We start from the raw sequence: 22,275 nt of genomic DNA, 5'->3' as shown, positions 1-22,275 counted from the left end.
AAATATTAAAATTTAAACTTTTATTAATTTATTTTAAAAAAATTTTCAAATTTAAAATATTATTAATTATTTTAAAAAATATTAAAATTTAAACTATTATAAATTTAAATTTAAACTATTATAATTTTAAATTTAAGATTTTGAAGAAATTTAATTGCTGATGATTAAAAATAATTATGCTTTATTGTTTTCCACAAAATTTACAATTAATAACTAATGGAATATCATCAAAAAAATCATCGTATTCAATAGCTGTTGTCCTATAATGTTTATTACAACGTCTGTACTTCATGATGTCCTTATCCTCCTGAAAAGCTGCTGGTAGTTTTGACCAAATACTGTTGATTTTGTCAGCAGCACATCCAATAATAAAATATTTAGGTAGCATGGCAATATCTTGAGGTCTCATATCTTCAATACTCAACTTGCAGAATAATTTCAGTGATTTTTCAAGAAATGGATTTCCACAGTAATTTTTAACAAACCATTCTTTTAATTTTTTAACATTCTCTAAAGCACACCAGTACAAGTTGGCCTGCTGTGTATGGTTGCTACAGAAATGACAAGTGTAATCTTGACGTTTTTTCAGCGGTGGACAGTTCAAATTCTCCAAGTCAATAATTGTCTTTGACTTGACAATATTCTGTAGCCAACGTTTTTTCTCTAAGCCCTTGACATATATAAACTGCTTGTCAGCGACTGCTTTTTCTATGACTTGGTTGAGTTTGTTGTAAGCAACTTGTCCTTGAGTCCAGGAAATTTTATGACAAGCAGCAAAGATGGCTTTGTTAAGTCGCTGGTAGTGTAACGATTGAAAGTCCCAAGGGTAAGGTGGCTTGAAGACTGTACTTGATATTTCTTCAATCTCCTGGTCAATGGTGATCCAAGCCAGCTCCTTGGCTATGAAAGTTTCACCTTGAAATCCTTGAACGTCGATTATAATTTCCATGATGCTTCCAAGTTGATGAGAAAGTTAGAACTGAACTGCTGGGAACTCGCGATGTTTATATAATATCAGCTGTGGAAAGCCGCGATTGGTTGTTGGTGAGTAGTGGGAGAAACGGTTCGCGGTAAGAAAGGGGTAATGACGCTAGAAAGATGATGCAACAAACAGACGCGATGGCTAGTCTCAAGATGGTGGTTATGACGCCGCGTCAGAAAGGATGATGCAACAAACAGACGCGATGGCTAGTCTCAAGATGGCGGTTATGACGCCGCGTTAGAAAAGATGATGAAATAGATGATTTGTGGTGGGGGTTGAAGAAAGGCTGACGCAACGCGAGCATATAAAAGCGGGTATCTTCACGAACATTTTCATTATTAACGTGAATCTTATACAGTGAAGAACCTCTACAAGAACAGAATCTACAACCAAGTGCTACGATAAAGTGCTACAACTAAGTGCTACAAGAACGAATCTCTACTCAGCGCTTTACGGTTCTCTTTAAGAAGACTCTGTAAGGAAACTCTTCAAGTCAAAATGGATTTGAAGACAGCCATCACCAACTTGGTTTCATCAGTCATCACAGCTTTTGAAGAACTCAACCAGCTTGATCAAGTTCCTCAAGCTACAAGTTTGAGGTGGTTTGATATCTGTGAAGACAATGCTCAGTACTACAGCACCATTCTACTTGACCCAACATCAAGCGTTCATCTTCGACAATGTCTACAGTCAAACATTGCTCTCCTAAACACGTATGGAGAAAAATTCTTAGGATTGAGCCATAGAGTTGTTGGTGACCTCAGTAATCGAGCTGCTGCTACTATCAAATGGCAGGACATGGAGAGTGCATTTGAGGGTAGAATCAAGACAGGATGTGTCATTAATCTCCGTCACGCTGACTTGAAGACCTTCTTGAACGATGCTGAAAACTTGGTTATCATGAAAGTTCAAGAAGCCATGCAGCAGCATGGGAGTCTGAAAGCCAATACCCTGCTCCTTTGTCGATTTGAATGTCATAAGAATGATGCTGTTGTTGTAGAAACCAAGTCATTCCAGAGTAAAAGCTCTACAATTTTAGCTGAAACAGGATTACATGAATGGTATCAAGAAAGCGTAGTGAGTCAAACGTTGAGAAAAGTTGACGAGCTTCAAGAAAATCAGTCAGGTTGGAGTTTGTCAGAAACTCTCAATCTGACTGTTAATATTTCAAGATTTACACCACTACAAGCGGGAATTTCAACGTTTGTTCAAGTCCCAGGTGACATTCGTAAGAAGGAAGGTGTAGTCAATATAATCAATGAGGATCACTACTGCTTTCTTTGGTGTGTTGTTGCGGCTTTATATCCAGTAAAATCAAATAGGAATTTACCGTCATCTTATCCATATCCCAGCTCAGTATTAGATCATACTGGAATAAAATTTCCAATAGAATTGAAGGATATACCATTATTTGAAAAAATGAATGATTTAAGAATTAATGTGTACGGTATAGAGTCAAAAGAAAATGAAAAAGATCCTAGTGTTATTATTCCTCTATACTTAAGTCCAAATCTTGAGTGTGAGAAAGATACCATTCATCTGCTTATGATTGAAACAAACTTGACATTGAACAAAGATGATAGTATTGAAAATCACAAACCTATATTTCATTTTGCATGGATACGAAATCCTTCAAGATTAGTCGGAAGTAGTGTTAAAAAGGGACACTACAAGTTATTCTTCTGCGATCGTTGTCTCTGTCATTTCAGACATGAAGCATCATTTAAACGACACCAATCTGATTGTCTCCAATACAACAAAGTAAGAATGACTCTACCCAGCGAAAAAAATAAAATACTATCATTCAAAGATCATAAATACAAAGATCCAGTACCGTTTGTTGTATACGCGGATCTTGAAAGCGTCCTGGAGGAGGAAACAGAAGATATTCAAAAGCATACACCTCACAGTATAGCTTATTACTTACATTGCAGTTATGACAATTCACTGTCCAGGTTTAATTTAAATCGTTCGGAAGATTGTATTAAGTGGTTTGTACAAGAACTTGAGTCAATAAGCCACCAAGTCAGTGGTTATTTAAAAAATCCAAAACCTCTACCAAAGTTGACTGATGAAGAACAGAAGTCATTTGATGAAGCAGTGAATTGTCATATCTGCAATGAGCCATTTAAATCTGCCAATGATAAGAAAGTAAGAGACCACTGTCACTTCACCGGGAAATTCAGAGAAGCTGCTCATAACTCCTGTAACTTAAATTTTCAACAAAGTCACATCATTCCAATAGTTTTTCACAACTTATCCGGCTATGACTGTCATTTTATCTTAGAGTCTGTAGCAACAGTTTTCAATGGTTCAGTTGAAATATTACCTATTAATAAAGAAAAGTACATTGCATTTACCAAAACTGTAGACGACACCAATATTCATCTCAGATTCATCGACTCATTTAGATTCATGGCATCAAGTATTGACAAACTTTCATCATACTTAACTGACAATGACATGAAAATCACACGACAGTTTTACTCTGACCAGAACAACTTAAACTTGTAACGAGCAAGGGAATATTTCCCTATGAATACGTGGACAGTTTAGAAAAATTATACGAGACTGAACTATCAGACAGACAAGCTTTTTACTCTCGACTGAGTGATAAACACATTAGTGACGAAGACTACTCGTTTGCCCAAACAGTGTGGAATAAATTCAACATACAGACTCTCGGTGAATACTCTGATCTCTATTTAAAAACAGATGTCTTATTATTGGCAGATATTTTTGAAAATTTTCGTGCAAGTTGTTACAAAACTTATGAGTTAGACGCTCTACATTATTATACTGCTCCAGGACTTGCTTTTTCTGCCATGCTCAAACATACAGGAGTACAACTTGAGCTATTACTAGACCCCGAAAAGATACTGTTTTTTGAGAAAGGTCTCCGTGGTGGAGTATCTCAATGTGTCAATCGATACGCCAAGGCCAACAACCGTTACATGGGTGAAGACTTCAATCCAGAAGAAGATGAGTCCTACATCATGTATCTGGACGTAAACCACCTCTACGGAGCTGCAATGAGCATGTCTCTTCCTCAAGGCTCCTTTGAGTGGGAGGAAAAGATCACAGAGGAGAATATTACATCAATATTCAACTCTGATGAATCTATCGGATATGTACTTGAGGTTGACTTGGAGTATCCTGAAGATCTACATGAACTCCACAAAGACATGCCATTGTGTTCAGAACACTTCACTCCACCAGGCAGCAAGACTCGTAAGCTAGCTACAACACTGTATCCAAAAATGAATTATGTGATTTATTACAAGAACTTGGAACAGTGTTTGCAACTCGGAATGAAACTTGTAAAAGTTCACCGAGTATTAAAGTTTGCGCAGTCACCATGGCTCAAACCTTACATCGACAAGAACACCGAGTGTCGTAAAAATGCTGCCAATGAGTTTGAAAAGAACTTTTTCAAACTCATGAACAACGCAGTGTTTGGTAAGACCATGGAGAATGTGCGTAAACATAAGGATATCAAGCTAGTAAACAAGTGGCTCGGTCGATATGGCGCAAAAAGTTTGATTTCAAAATCAAACTTTAACAGCTTCACGATTTTCGGGGAAAATCTAGTAATAGTTGAGATGGATAAATTGAACGTTTACTTCAATAAACCAATTTATGTCGGCTTCAGTATCCTGGACTTGTCGAAGATCTTTGTATATGATTTTCATTATAAATATGTTAAGCAGAATTTCGACAATGACGCTGCGAAGCTGCTCTATACCGACACGGACAGTCTCATCTATCACTTCAAGGTGCCTGATATTTTTCAAGTTATCAAACGTGATATACACAAGTTTGATACTTCTGACTATCCAATCAACAACGAGTATGGTATACCTCAAAAGAATAAGAAGGTTCTTGGACTCATGAAGGATGAAAACAATGGCAAAATTGTATCAGAGTTTATCGGCCTCAGAGCAAAGCTGTATGCATTTAAGCTACACGAGAAAAGTGAGGTGAAAAAGAGAGCCAATGGAGTCAAAGGATCAACACTGCGAACCATTACGTTTGATGACTTCAAGAATTGTTTATTAGATCATGTAAATATTTTTAAAGAGCAATTCTTGATAAGAAGTAATAGACATGTTGTCAAAACTATCAAACAAAATAAGCTTTCACTGAGCTGGGATGATGATAAACGTCAACTGCTGGAAGACTCTACTGATACTCTTCCATGGGGCTAGCAGAAAGCAGATGTAGAGCCACCAGCTAAAAGGAGAAAATGTAAATAATTGTAAATACTTAGACTTAAGATTGTAAATAATTAAACTTAAGATTGTAAATAATTAGATTTAAGATTATAAATAATTAGATTTAAGGTTGTAAATAAATATATTTAAGTTTTTTAATAAATATATTTATTATATATCATTTTTATTAATCCAACTATTATGTTTAGTATCAAAACCTAGCCATTTAACATAGTATTTATTTCCACTTTTCTTAATAATTTTTTCAACTAAGTATACATCTGGATATTTGACTTTGCTGAGTTCTTCTTCATAAAATCCGCCTTGTATTGGTTGATCCTAGTAGTCGACAAGCTTGTATGTTGTTGGAATTGTATTCTGAACAGTCTTGATGGTGAAAATCTCAGTCGTCCAGTTTGGTGTATATCCTTTCTCAAATACATTTTTATACTTGCTGATTCGAACCTTGTCACCAACTTTGAATTTATTTTTCTTCTCTGATGCTGGCTGAATTTGTTGATAGATTTTTTCAAGCAGTTGTTTCTCCTGAGCAGCGGTAACATCAGCAGGTTTCATTTTGATGGTACTATGTTTGGTGTTATTGTAAGTATTCACCAAGTCCTCCAGTATATCAGTCCACTTATAGCTACCACGAGCTGTGAATTCTCGCCACATTTTATTCCTAAGTGTTCTATTAAAACGCTCACAGATAGATGCTTTGAGATTGCTGAATGTTGAGTAAAGATTTATCTTGTGCTGCTTCATCAGATCTTTGAATTCCTTGTTGTAAAACTCTTTACCCTGATCAACATGGAGATTCTTAGGTATACGACCTTGTTGGAGTACAGACTTCATAGCACTAGTAACATCAACACCACTTTTTGATTTAATTGGAACTGCCCAAGCATACTTTGAAAAAATATCTATTATTGTAAGTAGATATTTATATCCTTTATTAACTGTTGCATATGGAATCATCTCAACCAAGTCAGCTTGCCAAGTCTCATCGAGACCTCGGATGTCAACATGACGACGCTTATAGTTCCGGCGAGCTGGCTTGTGAAGCTCTTTAGCTATCACTGCCTTTTTGTCGACCATTGAGTTTCTCAATGAGATATTTTATATTATTCCGGTGAGTGGAGACTACTGCTTTAACGTCCTCAATAGTCGTCTGCAAATTTATTATAGTAGCTTTCAGTATTACTATTTCTGAGTGTAAATGTGAAATAATCTCTTTCTGTTCACTGTCTATACTTTTATTCAGTTCAGACATCTGTCTCCGTACAAATTGTACTGTCGCAGCATCATGTTCATTTGAAGGATTACCGAGATTGCACAGTCTTTTATTCTCAATGTTATAGTTTCCATCAGAAGTTACATTGAAACCTCTACCAGCTGGTCCTCGTTGACCTGACTTGTCATTGCCCAGTGGACGTCCAAATATATCGATGCTCATAGTTGTGAACACTTTGGCTGTCAACGTCTGAATGAAATAATTTTCTAGAAGCTTTTAATATATAACTCCAGCCTCCCTAAGCTCTTCAATAATTGACATGATTTCATTTGTGTGACTTGGATTTCCAGCAGCTTGAGACGCCATCAGCAGTCGTAAACGGTCAACTAGTTCATTTGGATCATCCCAGTATACATAGTCCATGGGTGTCTTGGTGGTAATCATAAATTTTGGTAGTCCTCTACCATGCTTTTCAGCAAAATCAGCAATATATTTCTTATACTTGTCTGTTGAATCTACGTAAATACTTTTACTTGGGTCATAACTTTTCCTATGAGTATTTGTTCTCTGGATAATTTCCAAATATTTTGTCTTGTCATCTTGCGTGACAAGCGTATCTTTTGGTGTTTTTGTGAACAATAATTCCAACAACCCTGGAGTTATTGGATAACTTCTTTCTTTGACAGTTATTGTATCATTTGCAAATGAAATATTTGAATCACCCATATACATTTCACCATGTTTTCTGCGTACACCATATCTCATATCATTATTTTTGTTTTTTGAACTTAAACGTTGTAAATAATTAGAGAGAAGAGGATTTTTACGAGCTGGAGTACTTGTTGAGGGTGGTGGGGTAATAGCAAATGCTGTGTTGTTAGATAAACTTTCATCATCGGTCATTAAACTGTTGTATGCGGTTGGGTCAGCGTATAAAGATTTTTCAATCTCTTGTTCTTGAACCTCTTCTTCTTTTTCAACCTGCGGCTTTTCTTCTTTATTAATATTTTCTTTTTTAAGTTTTGAAGATTCAACTATACTCTGAAGTGGTGTCACAATAGGCTTGAACATTTCCTCCATGGCTTTTTCAGCTGTATCTTTGCCCAACTTCAGCATCTTGTGCTTCCGTCGGATAGCATCACTGGCTTGAGATATCTGATGTAAAATATCCTTCTGCTTTGAAATTTCTTCAGGCTTCATGTTGATAGGTCAAAGTCTACAGCATGTATGACTATCACACTTTAAAGTACCTCAATTTATACTAATGAAGCAGTCGAATCCTTTTCGATACCTACCACTGTTTAATTCACTGTCTTTATCTATTACTACAAATCCATATTTATTCCAGCATGCTGAGCATAAATCTCTGAATGAGTTGTATGACATGTCTGTATTGACATGGTCATCATAAATATGCTTCAGATTCATTTCATCTTGACGAAATAGCACGAGAAAGTTTGTATTATCTCTAATTAGATGTTTAGGTATTCGTGTATAAGTTTGACAGAGATAGAAGCTATCAACATCCTTGTGTCGACCCATACAGAAAAAAGCCTTAATGTGATCTTGTTTTTCACAAGCAACATCGTCAAATATCATCAGAGAGTTAGGCTTAGCATCTTCAGGCTTGATTACAGTCTCATGTTCGCTGAAAGTGAAGAATCCAATACGATCAATCTGTTTAAGCAGTGTCTCCAGGAACTGATACTTTGGTTGGTTAAGAGACTTTGAGTAGAGATATATATTCTCAAATTTCAAACCGTTTGGATGTACAATAAGAGACAGCAGAGCATTTGTCTTTCCACAGTTGGATGGCCCGCAAAATATAGCACGTACACTATTTGGAAGCAAAGCACCGTGTCGTTTGAGTTTTTTCACACCTGTCCCTTGAACAATTTGATCAAAGTTGATAACTGGTAACTGAGCTCTTGGTTTCTTAAACTCCATGACTGCTCACTTAATTCTGAGGCTCAGAGGTATAAATACAGGCTTATATAGATCACTAAGTCATTCTTAGATGTGTCATGTCTGAGAGCAGACGTGGTAAAGGTGTTGTCAACCATATAATCAATAAGCTTCCACTTGAACTTCACATACCAGGATATCAGTACTGTGGTCCAGGTACAAAATTAGCCAAGAGGTTAGCTCGAGGTGATTCAGGTATAAATCCTTTGGACGCTGCGTGTAAGGAACACGATATAGCTTACTCTAAAAATCGTGAAAATTTGGAAGCTCGTCACGAGGCTGATAAAATTCTTGCTGAGAAAGCGTGGCAACGATTTCAAGCAAGAGACGCTGCTATTGGTGAAAAAGCTGCTGCTTGGAGTGTAAATAAAATCATGAAGTTGAAAAGACGTTTCGGTATGGGTCTTAAAAAAGAAAAACCTATTACCAAGCGTAAGACAATTAAAAGAAAAACAACGAAGCGTAAGACAGTTGTTAAAAGAAAGACAACAAAGAGAAAAACAACGAAGCGAAAAACAACAAAGCGTAAGATGATAAAACGCAAGACAGTCAAAAGAAAGACAACTAAGCCCAAGAAGAAGGATGTTGCTTTGAGACAGGTTGTTGATGAAGCTAAAAAGTCCATGCAGCCTGGTGGAGATCCAGTTAAAACAGCTCTTGAAGGTGCTCGCAAGGCTGTCAAGAAGGCTGGTGGGAAGAAAAACGTTCGATTGCCTCGTATTCTACCAGTTCCATCAAAGATTGGTGGAGTACTTCCATTCTTGATTCCCCTGTTTGCAGGGTTATCGGCGGTTGGTGCTCTGGCAGGTGGAGCTGCAGGTGTTGCAAAAGCTGTGAACGATGCAAGTGCAGCTAAAAATCAACTTGTTGAAAAGAAACGTCACAACTTGAAGATGGAGGAAATAGCTGTAGGTAGAGGATTATACCTTAAACCTTACCGCACTGGTATGGGACTTTATCTGAAACCATACCCAGAGGGAGCTGGCTGCAAGAACTCAAAAAACCAGTAGAGCTACCACATCGAGCACTGACTAACATCGATTTATTAAAATATGCCAAGCTGCTTAAAATTCCAAATTTTCGTGGAGTTTTCATGAGAAATGATTTACCAAAATCTGGACCTAAAACAAATGAATCAGCAATAATAAATTTGGATGATAAACTTGGACCTGGAACTCACTGGGTTGCATACAAGAAAAATCATGATCAAGTAATTTATTTTGACAGTTTTGGTAATCTACAACCTCCGCAAGACTTGATGGAGTATCTCGATGTTGGTAGCGTAAAGTACAATCATAAAAGATATCAAGACTTTGATACAATCATATGTGGACATTTGTGTTTAAAATTCCTGACTGGACAACTATAAATTGAAGTGACTCGGGACTACAAGCGTCAGTCATGGCAGTCATTCACTTTGACACTATCTGGAAATTCCTCCATACTGGAGGCAAATTATTTTCCACCGATTGAGCTATTACCAAAAAAAAATTATGTTCTTGGACTTGTTAAGCTCCTCACATTTAATTCAATACCAAATATTGATGATGGTGCTAATAAATTCTATGTGTCTTCAAAAAGATCAAAGAGAAGTACAATCAATAGATTTCAAGAAATAACTATACCAACAGGAAGTTATGAAATTAAAGATATTGAAACTTATATAAACAAGACATTACCTGAACTGAGTTTCACTTTAAAAGCAAACAACAATGAGTTGAGAAGTGAAATAAAATGTGATCAGTATATAAATTTTGAACCTGAAGATTCTATTGGATCATTACTTGGATTTACCAACCGCATGCTTGAACCTAACATAGCACATAAATCTGATTTACCAGTTAAAATATTAAAAATCAATGCTCTGAGAGTCGAGTGCAATATAACTACTGGGTCATACATCAATGGTGAGAAGAATGACACAATCCATGAATTTTTTCCGAGAGTTCCAGCAGGATATAAAATAGTAGAGGTGCCAACAAATATCATTTACCTACCAGTCGCCGTACGAGCAATACACAACGTGAGACTCCGCATTGTTGACCAGGACGGGAGAATAGCAAATTTCCGTGGTGAGACTATTACTATAAGACTGCATATAAAGTGTCTGTAATGGGTATCGTATATGAGACAAAGACTGGTAGTGGGTATAAAAGGATTACAACATGTCCAAAGATTACCAGTCATCATCGAGCTCTGAAAGTGTTGACACGTCAGAACACAGAGTTCCTAAAAAGTCTAGGACTAAAATTACGTGGAAAATTCACAAGATAAAAATAAATTTTTGTTGTCTAGCTTGTGTGATACCATGGCGGAAATCTTAGATATAAAAAAATCGATTATTTTTGATGAGTCTATCGCGCACTGTGAAGCTCATTCACACCTACCATACGCATCATCAACATTTAACAACAGTGATGAAATCCGGATTGCTGTTCAACATCAAGATCTGTGCTTGCTTCCGAGCAAGAGCACATTACATTTTTATGGAAGAATAAGGAAAGCTGATAATACCGCTGTGAGTGCTACTACAAAGATGATCAACATGGCTGTCTGTCATATGTTTGAAGAGATACGTTATGAACTAAATGGTGTAGAAATTGACAGATGTAAGAATGTTGGTATTACCAGTGTTATGAAAGGATACGCTTCTCTGAGTCCGGGACAACAAAATATTCTGGAAAATGCTGGTCGGATTGTTAAAGAGGATGACAACAAGTTGACTGATGCTAATGGTTACTTTGATGTCTCAGTACCGCTGAGTTTTATCCTTGGATTTGCTGAAGATTATCAACGAGTTATTGTGAATGCCAAACATGAATTGATACTGATCAGATCAAATACTGATCAAAATGCTTATGTTGTTACCGCTGAGAATGAAAATGTTACAATTAAGATTCAAAAAATTGAGTGGATTGTACCGTATATAACAATGTCTGACAAGCAAAAAATTGAGGTGTTGAATTACATAACCTCTGATCCAGCTATCCCAATCAGTTTCCGGACTTGGGAACTGTATGAGTATCCACTGCTACCAGCTACAACCAATCACATTTGGGCAATCAAAACAACAAATCAACTCGAGAAACCTCGTTTTGTCATCGTTGGATTTCAAACAGCAAGAAAGAATCAATCAAATCAAAATGCAAGCGAGTTTGACCACTGCAACATAAGAGACATTAAGCTCATCTTGAACTCTCAGAGTTATCCATATGGAAATTTGAACCTCAATATTACGAATAATCAGTACGCCTTGATGTATGACATGTACACAAATTTTCAAAGTGCTTACTATGGAAAAGAAGCTGAACCGCTAATAGCTAAGAAAGATTTTCTAAAGATAGCTCCTCTGTATATAATTGACTGCTCCAAGCAGAACGAGTCAATCAAGTCTGGACCTGTCGATATACGTCTGGAGTTTGAATCGTCAGCACAGTTTCCAAATCAAACTGCTGCTTACTGTTTGATAATTCACGACCGAATAATTGTGTATAATCCCATCAGCAGCACTGTGAGAAAACTTACTTAATGGTACAGTTTGATCCTAAGCCTACCATACATTACATGTATGTGTGGGACTTTGCATCCAGACAAGCAAGGAAAGGTCCATGGGAACAAGCAGCAAGAGATAGAGAACGATTTCACCGACGAATACAAGAATTAAATAAAATTATTGAACCTATGTTAATTAATAAACTTAATGTAATAAAAAATAATTAATAAACTTAATGTAATAATAAAAAAATTAATTAATAAAAAAAAAACTTTTATTTGTAATTTAATGATTGTTTATTTATAAAACCTTATTAAAATAATTATTTTAAGATACATTAGCTCATAAAAAAAGATTTATTATTACATTCATAGCAGTCCTTCTTCAATGGATAAGGGCCATCGAGAACATCATTATACATAGTCTTATAATGCTCTGTACATCTTGTGTAGTCGATAAATCTTGAGTCCATCTTCATATGATGAGGTAGCTTTGACCATATACTATCAATTTCGTGTTTTGTGAATTGTAGTATAATAGATTCATCTAAACAAGCAATATCTTGTGGATCCATCTTGATTAAAGACTGGAACTGATTAAAAAGCTGTAATGACTTTTCCAGCGATGGACTTAAACCCCAGCAGCTGAGAAACCAACGTTTCATTCTCTGAACTGTTTCGTAGGCACAAGCATAATTGCTTTTCTTTGAGTGATTTTTCCTCAGGAGACATGGTTGGATGGGATCAAAGTCTTCAAGATGGTTGATGAATCTCATCTTTGATAAATCAATTACTTCAGCTGAAAAATTAATTTCTTTTTCAAGCCAATGTTTTTTTTCTTCACCCAAAACATAAACGTATGTTTTGTGCTTGAGAGTCTCTCGTAGCACTTCTTCGAGTTCGATATAGAAGAATGATCCTTCATCCCATCTGATGCCATGGTTTCTCATCAAAAAGTCTTTGGTCTCCAAGACCATAAATTCATTGGTGTACTCAGCTGGTGGTTCGAAAGTTGCTAACGCAGCAGAACTTAAAAAATCCAGTTCATCGCTAAGCGAAATAACAGCGAGCTCTTTGACAATAAAAGATCCATCAAGCGTGTAGAAGCCTTCAAAATCAATAAAAATCTCCATCTTCTCAACTTAAGTGCACAAGATCACAACCAAAAACTGAATAATGATCTCGCGGTTGCGAGCTGATTTTATATCGTTAATCCCCACCACCACCATAAAGATGAAAAAGTGGGGGTAAAAAACGAACAAAGGATTGCATCAGAAAAAAATTTCATCAGAAAATGACGTCACTAACAAGTTAGGACTTGTTTACATAAAAGCTGACGAAATAGCGGGATAAAATGGCGGTAAAATCACGGGAGATGACGGTGAAAGGGTTGTAGAGATAGTCAAAATGGCGGCTGCCAGATGGTGGGCCAAAAGGGGTGACGTAGTCGCGGGAAATGGCGGCTACTAGGCAGCAGAACAAAAGGGGTGACGTAGTCGCGAGAATTGGCGGCTACTAGGCGGCGGGTCAAAAGGGGTGACGTAGTCGCGGGAATTGGCGGCTACTAGGCAGCAGACTAAAAGGGGTGACGTAATCGCGGAAAATGGCGGCTACCACGTGGTGGATCAAAAGGGGATGGGAAAATGGTGGAAATTCAAAATAGCGTCTACCAAATGGCGGATCCAAAGGCGGGAAAATGGCGGAAATTAAAATTCAAATAGTCGATAAAAAGGTGGCGGGAAAATGGCGGAAATTAAAATTCAAATAGTCGATAAAAAGGGTTGAAAATATGGTCAAGTGATAAAAAAGGGGTGAAAATATGGTTGATAATTTAGCATGGACACAAACCACCCTGTCGGTAAGTAGATTCCTACATTGCCTATATCTCGAACGCTCTCAGCTATACTACTAATATTTGGAGAAAAATTCTCTACCGAAGAAAAACTGGATACCTTGTGAAGTCGAAATAATCTCTTGTACTGGTAAATTGATCGTTTGCTATTGATTTTTTTCTAACTATGGTTTTATGCATAATATATAATATAAAATTTATTTTCAGATACTTTAGAAAAAAGAAACCCTGGCGGATTCGTGGTCACGATAAAATAATCGTGAAACGACGGTGAATGTACCGTGAATTCACAGTGTCGACAAATGATCGTCGAATGACCGTCACTTGACTATCGAACGGCCATCGTTTGACAGTGAACGACGAGTATCATTGTGAAAGTTTTTCACTGTTACTTTATGATTTTTATTCTGTATAGCTATCATACTTCACTCTTCGAAAAACCAAATTTTTACTTGACTTCTCCGATTTTTTATCTGAGTAAAAATCGTAGATCATCGATCGATCGTCTGTCATTTAACAGTCATTCGAAACCATATAAATTGTCAAAAAACCGTAACGCGGTGGTGGATGCACAATAGTCTGTAAGTGAAACGACCGTGAAACGAGCGTATAATGTCGGTAAGTCAGGAACAAGTGTTGTATTTTTTTCATAGTCTTAAATGAAAAACCATAATAATTTTTGTTTATGAAAAATATAATAATATTGTTTTTTTTTTTTTTTTTTTTTTTTTTTTTTTTTTAAATCGGGAGATAATTTATTCAACAATTAATTAATTAATAAATTATAATTTATTTTCAACTTAACTTTGAATATTTTCTGCACGTCTAATATTTTCACCGTAATTCCAAAATTCGAATCTATTATTAAAGATTTGAGTTTTTTTTTTTTTTAGAGACGAAAACTTTAATTTCAAAATTACGGAAAAATTGTTTGTTATCAAGAAAAATTATTATGAGATATTTTTTTTTTAACAATTAAATTTTTAACAATTTCTTTTTCAGATCTTTTTTTATACAGTTAATAATTTCACCGTAATTTCGAAATCAAGATTTTCGTAATCATCAAAAATTTGAATCATTTATTACGATTATTATTTTGAAGTCATGGAAAAAATATAAATTTATTTAAGCTATTTTTATCTGTACAATGAAAAAAAATGACTTGGTTTTGACACTTTATGAGGTGACTGATTTAATTGTTTCGAACAGTGTCTCAGATAGCCGAACTGGTAGTCTCGGGCGCGAAACTAGATGAGTCGGGTTCGAGCCCCGGTCTAGACTGTCCGAAATATTTTTTTTTATTTTATTTACTACGTGCGGCATTTACTACGTGCCGAAACCACGATAAATGTCAACACTGACGACCCGGGACGAGCTACTTCCCCGACTGTTCAACAACTCTCATCTGCAGGTATAAGTCGAGAATTAGATGATATAGAGGGTATGGATTCAGTTGTATCAAGAAATGATCCAAAAAGTATTGTTACTGAAAAAATTCGACTCAAAAAATCATCAAAAAAAAAGGTATATTCATTATTATGCAATAAATATTACTTTATTACCTGGTGTACTAAAATTTATTGGTTAATCGAATGTTCTTTTATAATAATTTTTTTGTTTACCTATTAATATTTATCGTTTTCACTTCATTAAATTAAATCAAATGTGTTTGTCTTGGAAATGTTAATATACAGTTTTGAATTTATTTTTAAAAAAATTTAAATAATATGTCATAATTGATTAAAATTTTGGTTTAATGTAGATCTAGCCAGTGGTACATCTCAGGTGTTGAACTACTACCTTTATGATACTGACTCAGTGTCTTCGTCGTTATTTGAAAATAGTAATTTTTCTCGAGCTGCTCTCAGTAACAAGTCAGAAAAACTTAAAAGTACACTAATTTTTATTATTATTATTTTAATTTCTAATTTGTTTATTAAAATTTATTTAATTATGGTATTTATTCTTCAGATGGCTCCAAAAGATTACCTGAGATAAATTCAGACATGACATACGACGGTGCTTGTAGCAATTGTGGTAAGTGTTAATCATTAGTTTTTGATTTTATTTCTTTACTTATTGTTTGTTATTTAAATTTATAATGTATTAAATTAGACAAGTTGATTATTGTCATGACGTTAGCCGACATTTTTGATTTTTTTATTTCGCTTAGTTAATTAAATTAGAACTAAAAATATTTTAATTTAAAATAATTGCAATTATAGTTTTTGAACGTTTTTACAAATGAAAATTTTTTTTTTTATTTTTTTTGTAATAATTTTTTTAATAAAAAAAATTATAAAAATTTTTAGATGTCGGCTAACTTTATGTTCATAAGTTGATTAATGTTAGGTATTTTTCTTAAAATGTTCTAAAAATTTTGTGATTTTGTTTACTTTGATACTTTTTGGGTATACTGGATTATTAAAAATTTATCACATCATCTATTTACAATATTTACTGATATTCTACTGATATTCTATTGGTTATAATTTTAGGTTTATCAAAAAAATATATTGAATTAAAATTCACTGAAATGTCTAAAAAGCTAGATAGAATGAAGTTCAGTCTTCTACATGAAATACAGACCCAGTGAACACATGACTTCAATATGACGTCATTTATAAGTCATAGGAATGTCACAATATTTTACGTAAATATGACGTAAAATTGACCTGTCGTAATCCAATTATGATGTAAAAATATATGATATATTTTTGACATCATACTGATGTAAGTTTATTACTTCTCTATGATGTAACGGAAATGACTTAGATATTACGTACAACTGACATAATATATAAACTACAATATTACGTAACATTAATGCCATCATTGTATGTCATAACGACGTAAGTTTAACATCATGCGTTTACATCAGTGACAAGTCACGGCTGTACGTAATCTTGACGTAAGTTTAACATCATGCGTTTACATCGGTGACAAGTCACGGTTGTACGTAATCTTGACGTAAGATTAATATCATGTGTTTACATCAGTGACAAGTCACGGTCTTACGTAATACCGATACCATCTGTGAGTCATTATTTAACACCAATAATTTGTCACAATTGTACATAATACTGACGTAATTTGAAAGTCATTTTCTAAATCAGTGACAAACGATTATTTTCCATAATATTGATAAAATTTGGGGGATGTATTTTTTTAATATTATCGATTGATCAAAATTTATCAAATATAAAACTTCTTCAACAAGATGTCTAATTTACAATTAATCGCTAAATATTAGTGAAAATTGGTTTAAAATTTAGTAAGAATCAGGAAGAGGTAAACAGCTGATTTAAGCTGGTACCTTGCAAATTTAAGTCCGCTCTTAATAACAAAAATTTATAATTTATAATATTAATGAATATATCTAACATATTAGCAAATAACATACAAAATATTTTTCATTTACGTTTTAAGAAAAAACATACAAATTAAATACATGTGGGATATAAACTTTTTATATCTTTGCTTGTATGTTTCCATACACTGCAGAAAAAATCTTGACTCAAAGGTAAATTTCTTTGGACTAAGAATATATTAGAGATGACTGAAAATTTCGTGAATGAAGTCAAAATTTCTTGACACTAAAACACTTCTTGCTCCAATATAACTTCGGCCTCCGTCAAAATTTTCTTGGTGCAAGAAATACTTTTTTTTCGTTGCATATGTTTCTTACTTATATTTTTTCAATGAATTTAGGTACTTTTATCCATTGTAAAAATATTTTCGACTTCATTCAGTATAAATGATTTGGTGTGAAACTGATAACAAAATACCGAGTTCAATTTATGTGGCATGAACTCTAAATTTTTAAACCGTCAAGCGAGTAAACATATAATTTCTTATGATTTCGCGTCAAGAAATTAAATGTCAGTCATTTAAATATTGCACTATTACTTGAAAAATAATTTTCTGACATTAGTGCTGCTACTTATGAAACATTGTATTTGAAATAATTCAAACAGTTCCATGATTGTTATTGACGAGACTAATAGTATTTTACACAGTAAAAAATTTTGCGTCATTGCGTCAAAAACTTTAGTGATAAAAATTTTTGTGTTAAATATTTAACTTTTTAAGTGTAAATTTAACATTTATTGTGTTAAATCAACATAAAAATGTTAAATATTTAACATAAAATTTTAACAAAAAAATTTTTGACACAATGACGCAAAATTTTTTTACTGTGTACATCAAGTTTCATAATGTTGTTAGTATGTTAAATTAAAGAAATTCAAATTTCGAAAAAAATTGAAATTAAAAAGAAATATAGATTAAAAAAATGGTATACTTAAAAGAGTTGAAATTAAAAAAAAAATCTAAATTTTGTAAATTGAAATTTTGAAGAAGAAAAATCCAAATGAAAAATACTAAATTTTCGGAAAAAATTAAAAAAAAAAAAAATTCGAGTCTTGAGAAATCAATAAGTATTAAAAAATATTCAAATGACACGGATACATTGTTTACTCTGAAAAAATTTCACTCTGTGAAAGTTCTCTGTGTCCGCAGAGAGTCTAAAGTTCTCTGTGTCCGCTTTTAGACGAAAATTTTTGAAAGTGTAAGATTCAATCAATTCTTATGAAAATTTATAAATTGCCTATTCATTACCACAAGTTTCACTAGAGAGCCTTTTATAAGAGTTTTTACAAAGTTTTATAGAACTTTATAAAATTTCATGAGTTTAATGAAATTTTATAAAATTGTATAAATTATTAGACTTGAATTTTATACAATTCCAGCTCTTAAAATCCATTTAATCTCAGAACAAATTATGAAATAAGCATTTTTCGTCATGTAAAGCTTATCACATAAGTTATTTACTTCGTAACATGAACCGGTACTTGGACAAGTGAGCAGCATTCCAGACTTCGATACGCGAGGGCCCAAGTTCGAGCCCAGCATATTTCAGGATTTTTTCATCAAGTATCAACATATAACTAGTGTTTCAAACTTTGTAATAAGTCCACAACACTATAATTAATTTCAAAATTGCCATCTTTTTATTTTTAAGAAATTTTTTTTTTAATATTTTTTCTGAGGTACAATTCTTACATCACTTACATCACTTTTACGTCATAATGACATCATTATCATGATATAGACATCACAGGTATGTCATATTGACGTCATAAATGTCATTGAGACATAATACTGACGTCATGACTACGTCATATTTTTACGTCAGAATCTTACATCAAGAAGTGTGAAATAATGAGTCATATATGACTCATTCGTGACTTGTATCTTACGTAAATCCTGACATAGCCCAATGTCATTTTGACGTCACATTGACGTAAACGTGTTTACTGGGGAAGCAAGGCGGCAATATAAAAACACAAGTTATCATGAATTCAGCATCAAGTAAGGCTCCTAACAAGACATTGAGTGAAGCCAGAGAAACTTATAAAGAAATATTTCCCTTTGATAACCTTGAAAGCTTCAAGAAATTCGATGATAAATTAAGTAATGAAAATGAAAAGAATAACTTTAAAAACTTATTTGAAGTATTAACCTATGGTGAGAACCCGGGAAAAAAAGTTTAGATCTGCTCTGATCAAATTTGATCTGAGCAGATCAGATTTCATCTAAATTTAGATCTAAGTAGATATGGACAGATCTAATTTGATCTGCTGATATCAAACCAGATCAAGTTTGATCAAAATGAAATTGAAAAGTAGATATGAATAGATCTGTTCTGATTAAACTAGATCCACTCTGATCAAATTAGATCAATCCAGATCAAGTTTGATCAAAATGAAATTAAAAAGTAGATATGATTTGTTCTGATCAAACAAGATCCGGTCAGATCAAATTAGACCAATCCAGATCAAGTTTGATCAAAATTAAATTAAAAATTAGATATCAATAGATCTGACTTGATCTATGCAGATCTAATTTAATCTGATTATTACGCAAGAAAAAAAGTTTAGATATGATCAGATCAAGTTAGATCAAATCAGATCAAGCTTGATGAATTTATGTATAATCATAAAGGTGATATGGATAGATCTAATTAGATCTGCTCTGATCAAAGCAGATCTACTTAGTTACGACTTTTTATACTTTATGTTCTAATAAAAGCTCTTACAAATGCACTAACTTTGATCACGTTTTTTTTGTTTAATACAAATTATAACCGGATGTTATTGTTTCAATAGAAACTTTGAGTATTCTTCTTTACAATCACGTGCATGAAACCTGGTGTTAAGTAATTTATTTATTTGTAATTAATCATCAAAATTGTTGAAGATCAAGAATTTTCAATCTTCAAAAATTTATAACTCAGAAACTATCAACTTACGGCAAATTTTATAAGAGTAATTTTCATCTTAAAATTGCCTAAAATATTGAAAAAAAATATTCGATCTCAAAAAAAATTATTTCTCAAATAATTGTTTAAATAAATGGCTATAAACAATAGATGGCCCGGGATTTCGCAAAAATGACTGCGATATTCAGTTTCAGCGGGTGAAAATACATGAAGTAATCATATTTTGTACACCGACCTCAAAATTTTACGAAAAGATAATACAGCGCCTACACTATTATCTGAAGAGTAACTCAGTCAGGTACCTCTAGTAGCTGAATGGTACGCTCTGGGACTGACATGCAGGAGGACCCAGGTTCGAATCCCCAACATCGCAAATTGTTTTTCAACGATAATTCGATTTTAAATCACGGAAAATTGATATATAATACATAATTTCTAATTTGCAAGTAGAAATAAAATAAGTTTTACTATTATTTTTATTTTATAAACTTTTTTATAAGTTGATTTTGTTTCTATCGAACCAGATCTGAACAGATCAGATTTGATCTAATCAGATCAAATTTGATCTGGACAGATCTGGCCAAAATGCAGATCTGCTCAGATCTGATGAATTTGATCTGATTTGATCAGAGCAGATCTAAACTTTTTTTCCCGGGAAAGATGTTAATGCTTGCGTTCGAAAGACGCAATCTGAAGTTATTACTCCAGAAGTGCAACAGTACTACTCTGGAGCTGGTCGTATGATTCGTGGTGAGGGCAAACTAAATTTTAGTGCAACTAAAACATGTTTGTTTATCAGGTTAGTTTTATTTAATTATGTTTTCAAACCCTGTAATATTGCGCGTGACAAATGACAAAACGGTGTATAAATTATTTGTGCCATCTCATTTTGCATGAATCCATTGTGTAATTTTATGCTACAGTTAATTTTCATATTCTTCAGTATCATTTTGATCTAGCTTTACTCTAAGAGCTTTTGCCAATGTTTTTTAATAAGATAAAAAATTTTTAATGATTTTTGGATGTTAGTAATTAAAAAAAAAAAAAATATTTTATGTTGATCTTGACGTTTTTAACGATTTTCATTTAAATGACAAAAAAAAACTTTTTTTATACGCTCTTTTGGAATTTGTCCCACGATGTATTTATTTACTTACAAGACATATTTTACATTTAAGATGTTATACAAAAAAAATTCGGTGACTCGGACCAAACTAAAAATTTGAGATCAAGCGTTGGGTCATTTTTGGCAAACTTTGGGGACAGAGATGGCAATAAGCGAAAACGGGCGTAAATTATAAAGTTTAAGAAAATTTTTCATCATTACTATTACCATTATCATTCTAACTATCATTACTACTATTATGATTATAACGATTATTACTACTATTATTATAATAGCTATTTTACTACTACATACTATGATAATATTACCTAAGATTCAAAAACTTGTTCTATTTAATTTTTATATTTCTAATGTTCTAAAATATATACTTTCTTCTGTAAATATTGGTATGATGTAATTGTTTTGGAAATTTTATTTTAACCGCGCTTGGTCATCAGTCGGCCGATATCCTTGGCCGAGACTGAATTACTATGATGAACCGATCCTCGGCGGCTACAATAGGATAATCCTTGTATACTATGATCGGCCGATGCTCGGTTACTGTCCTCGGCCGATGCTCGGTTACTATCCTCGGGCGATGCTCAATCGGCAGTCTCGGGCTGATGTTAACATCCGATGCTCAGCGAGTCTTGCTCCTATACAGATTCTGATCCTCAACCGATGCTCGAGGATCGAACAGCTATCATAGCCTAATGATCGGCCGATCACCATTCTTCGTATGGGAAAGGGACTGCGGAGGCGTTAACAATGAAAATCTCTCTTTTCAAAACAATAGTTTCTATGGACTCGAAGTTTTGTTGGAATATTTTATTTATAATGTAAAAATCATCTCGAATAGGATCTTACGAAATTTCTCTCTCACATAAGAGTGCGGGAGTGATAGTTGTCAAAAAATTCATATTCTTCAGATATATTTCCTAAACATATAAAATTTGATAGAATCTTAAGAGAAACAGGTAATTACAGGGATGGCCTCCAAGGTCAACGGATTAAAATATTTTCCTTTTTTAATAATTATATTTTCTTACCACAATCGTCTCTTTGGCAGTGGCGAAAAAGTCATTGTAAGGTTTTTAAAATTTAACTTCACATGTAGCTATATAGTCAACGGACTAAGTATTTTGCAT

At 33.7% G+C, this 22,275-nt stretch overlaps 3 protein-coding genes across 3 annotated transcripts; 2 read left to right on the top strand and 1 right to left on the bottom strand.

Annotated features, from left to right (window-relative positions):
- Positions 1 to 1,480: 1,480 nt before the first annotated feature.
- Positions 1,481 to 5,190, top strand: LOC123266187. Its single transcript, XM_044730278.1, has 2 exons — positions 1,481 to 3,407; positions 3,479 to 5,190. Exons 1-2 carry the CDS (start codon positions 1,481 to 1,483, stop codon positions 5,188 to 5,190), a joined length of 3,639 nt encoding a protein of 1,212 aa, XP_044586213.1.
- A 1,516-nt stretch (positions 5,191 to 6,706) lies between these two features.
- On the bottom strand, positions 6,707 to 7,630 carry LOC123266101. Its single transcript, XM_044730161.1, has one exon. The coding sequence runs from the start codon at positions 7,628 to 7,630 to the stop codon at positions 6,707 to 6,709; it is 924 nt and encodes a 307-aa protein (XP_044586096.1).
- Positions 7,631 to 10,703: 3,073 nt separating this feature from the next.
- On the top strand, positions 10,704 to 11,924 carry LOC123266018. The gene has a single exon (XM_044730075.1). The coding sequence runs from the start codon at positions 10,704 to 10,706 to the stop codon at positions 11,922 to 11,924; it is 1,221 nt and encodes a 406-aa protein (XP_044586010.1).
- Positions 11,925 to 22,275: the final 10,351 nt, after the last annotated feature.

Source organism: Cotesia glomerata, linkage group LG1, assembly GCF_020080835.1.
Source record: "Cotesia glomerata isolate CgM1 linkage group LG1, MPM_Cglom_v2.3, whole genome shotgun sequence".
NCBI lineage: Eukaryota > Metazoa > Arthropoda > Insecta > Hymenoptera > Braconidae > Cotesia > Cotesia glomerata.
This window is presented reverse-complemented; position numbering and strand designations above follow the sequence as displayed.

Excerpts from the sequence above, each read along its gene's own strand:
- LOC123266187 (XM_044730278.1), top strand. The coding sequence starts at position 1,481 with ATGGATTTGAAGACAGCCATCACCAACTTGGTTTCATCAGTCATCACA. Across the intron at positions 3,408-3,478 it reads ATTTAGATTCATGGCATCAA|AACAACTTAAACTTGTAACG; the intron begins GTATTGACAAAC and ends TACTCTGACCAG.
- LOC123266101 (XM_044730161.1), bottom strand. The coding sequence starts at position 7,630 with ATGAAGCCTGAAGAAATTTCAAAGCAGAAGGATATTTTACATCAGATA.
- LOC123266018 (XM_044730075.1), top strand. The coding sequence starts at position 10,704 with ATGGCGGAAATCTTAGATATAAAAAAATCGATTATTTTTGATGAGTCT.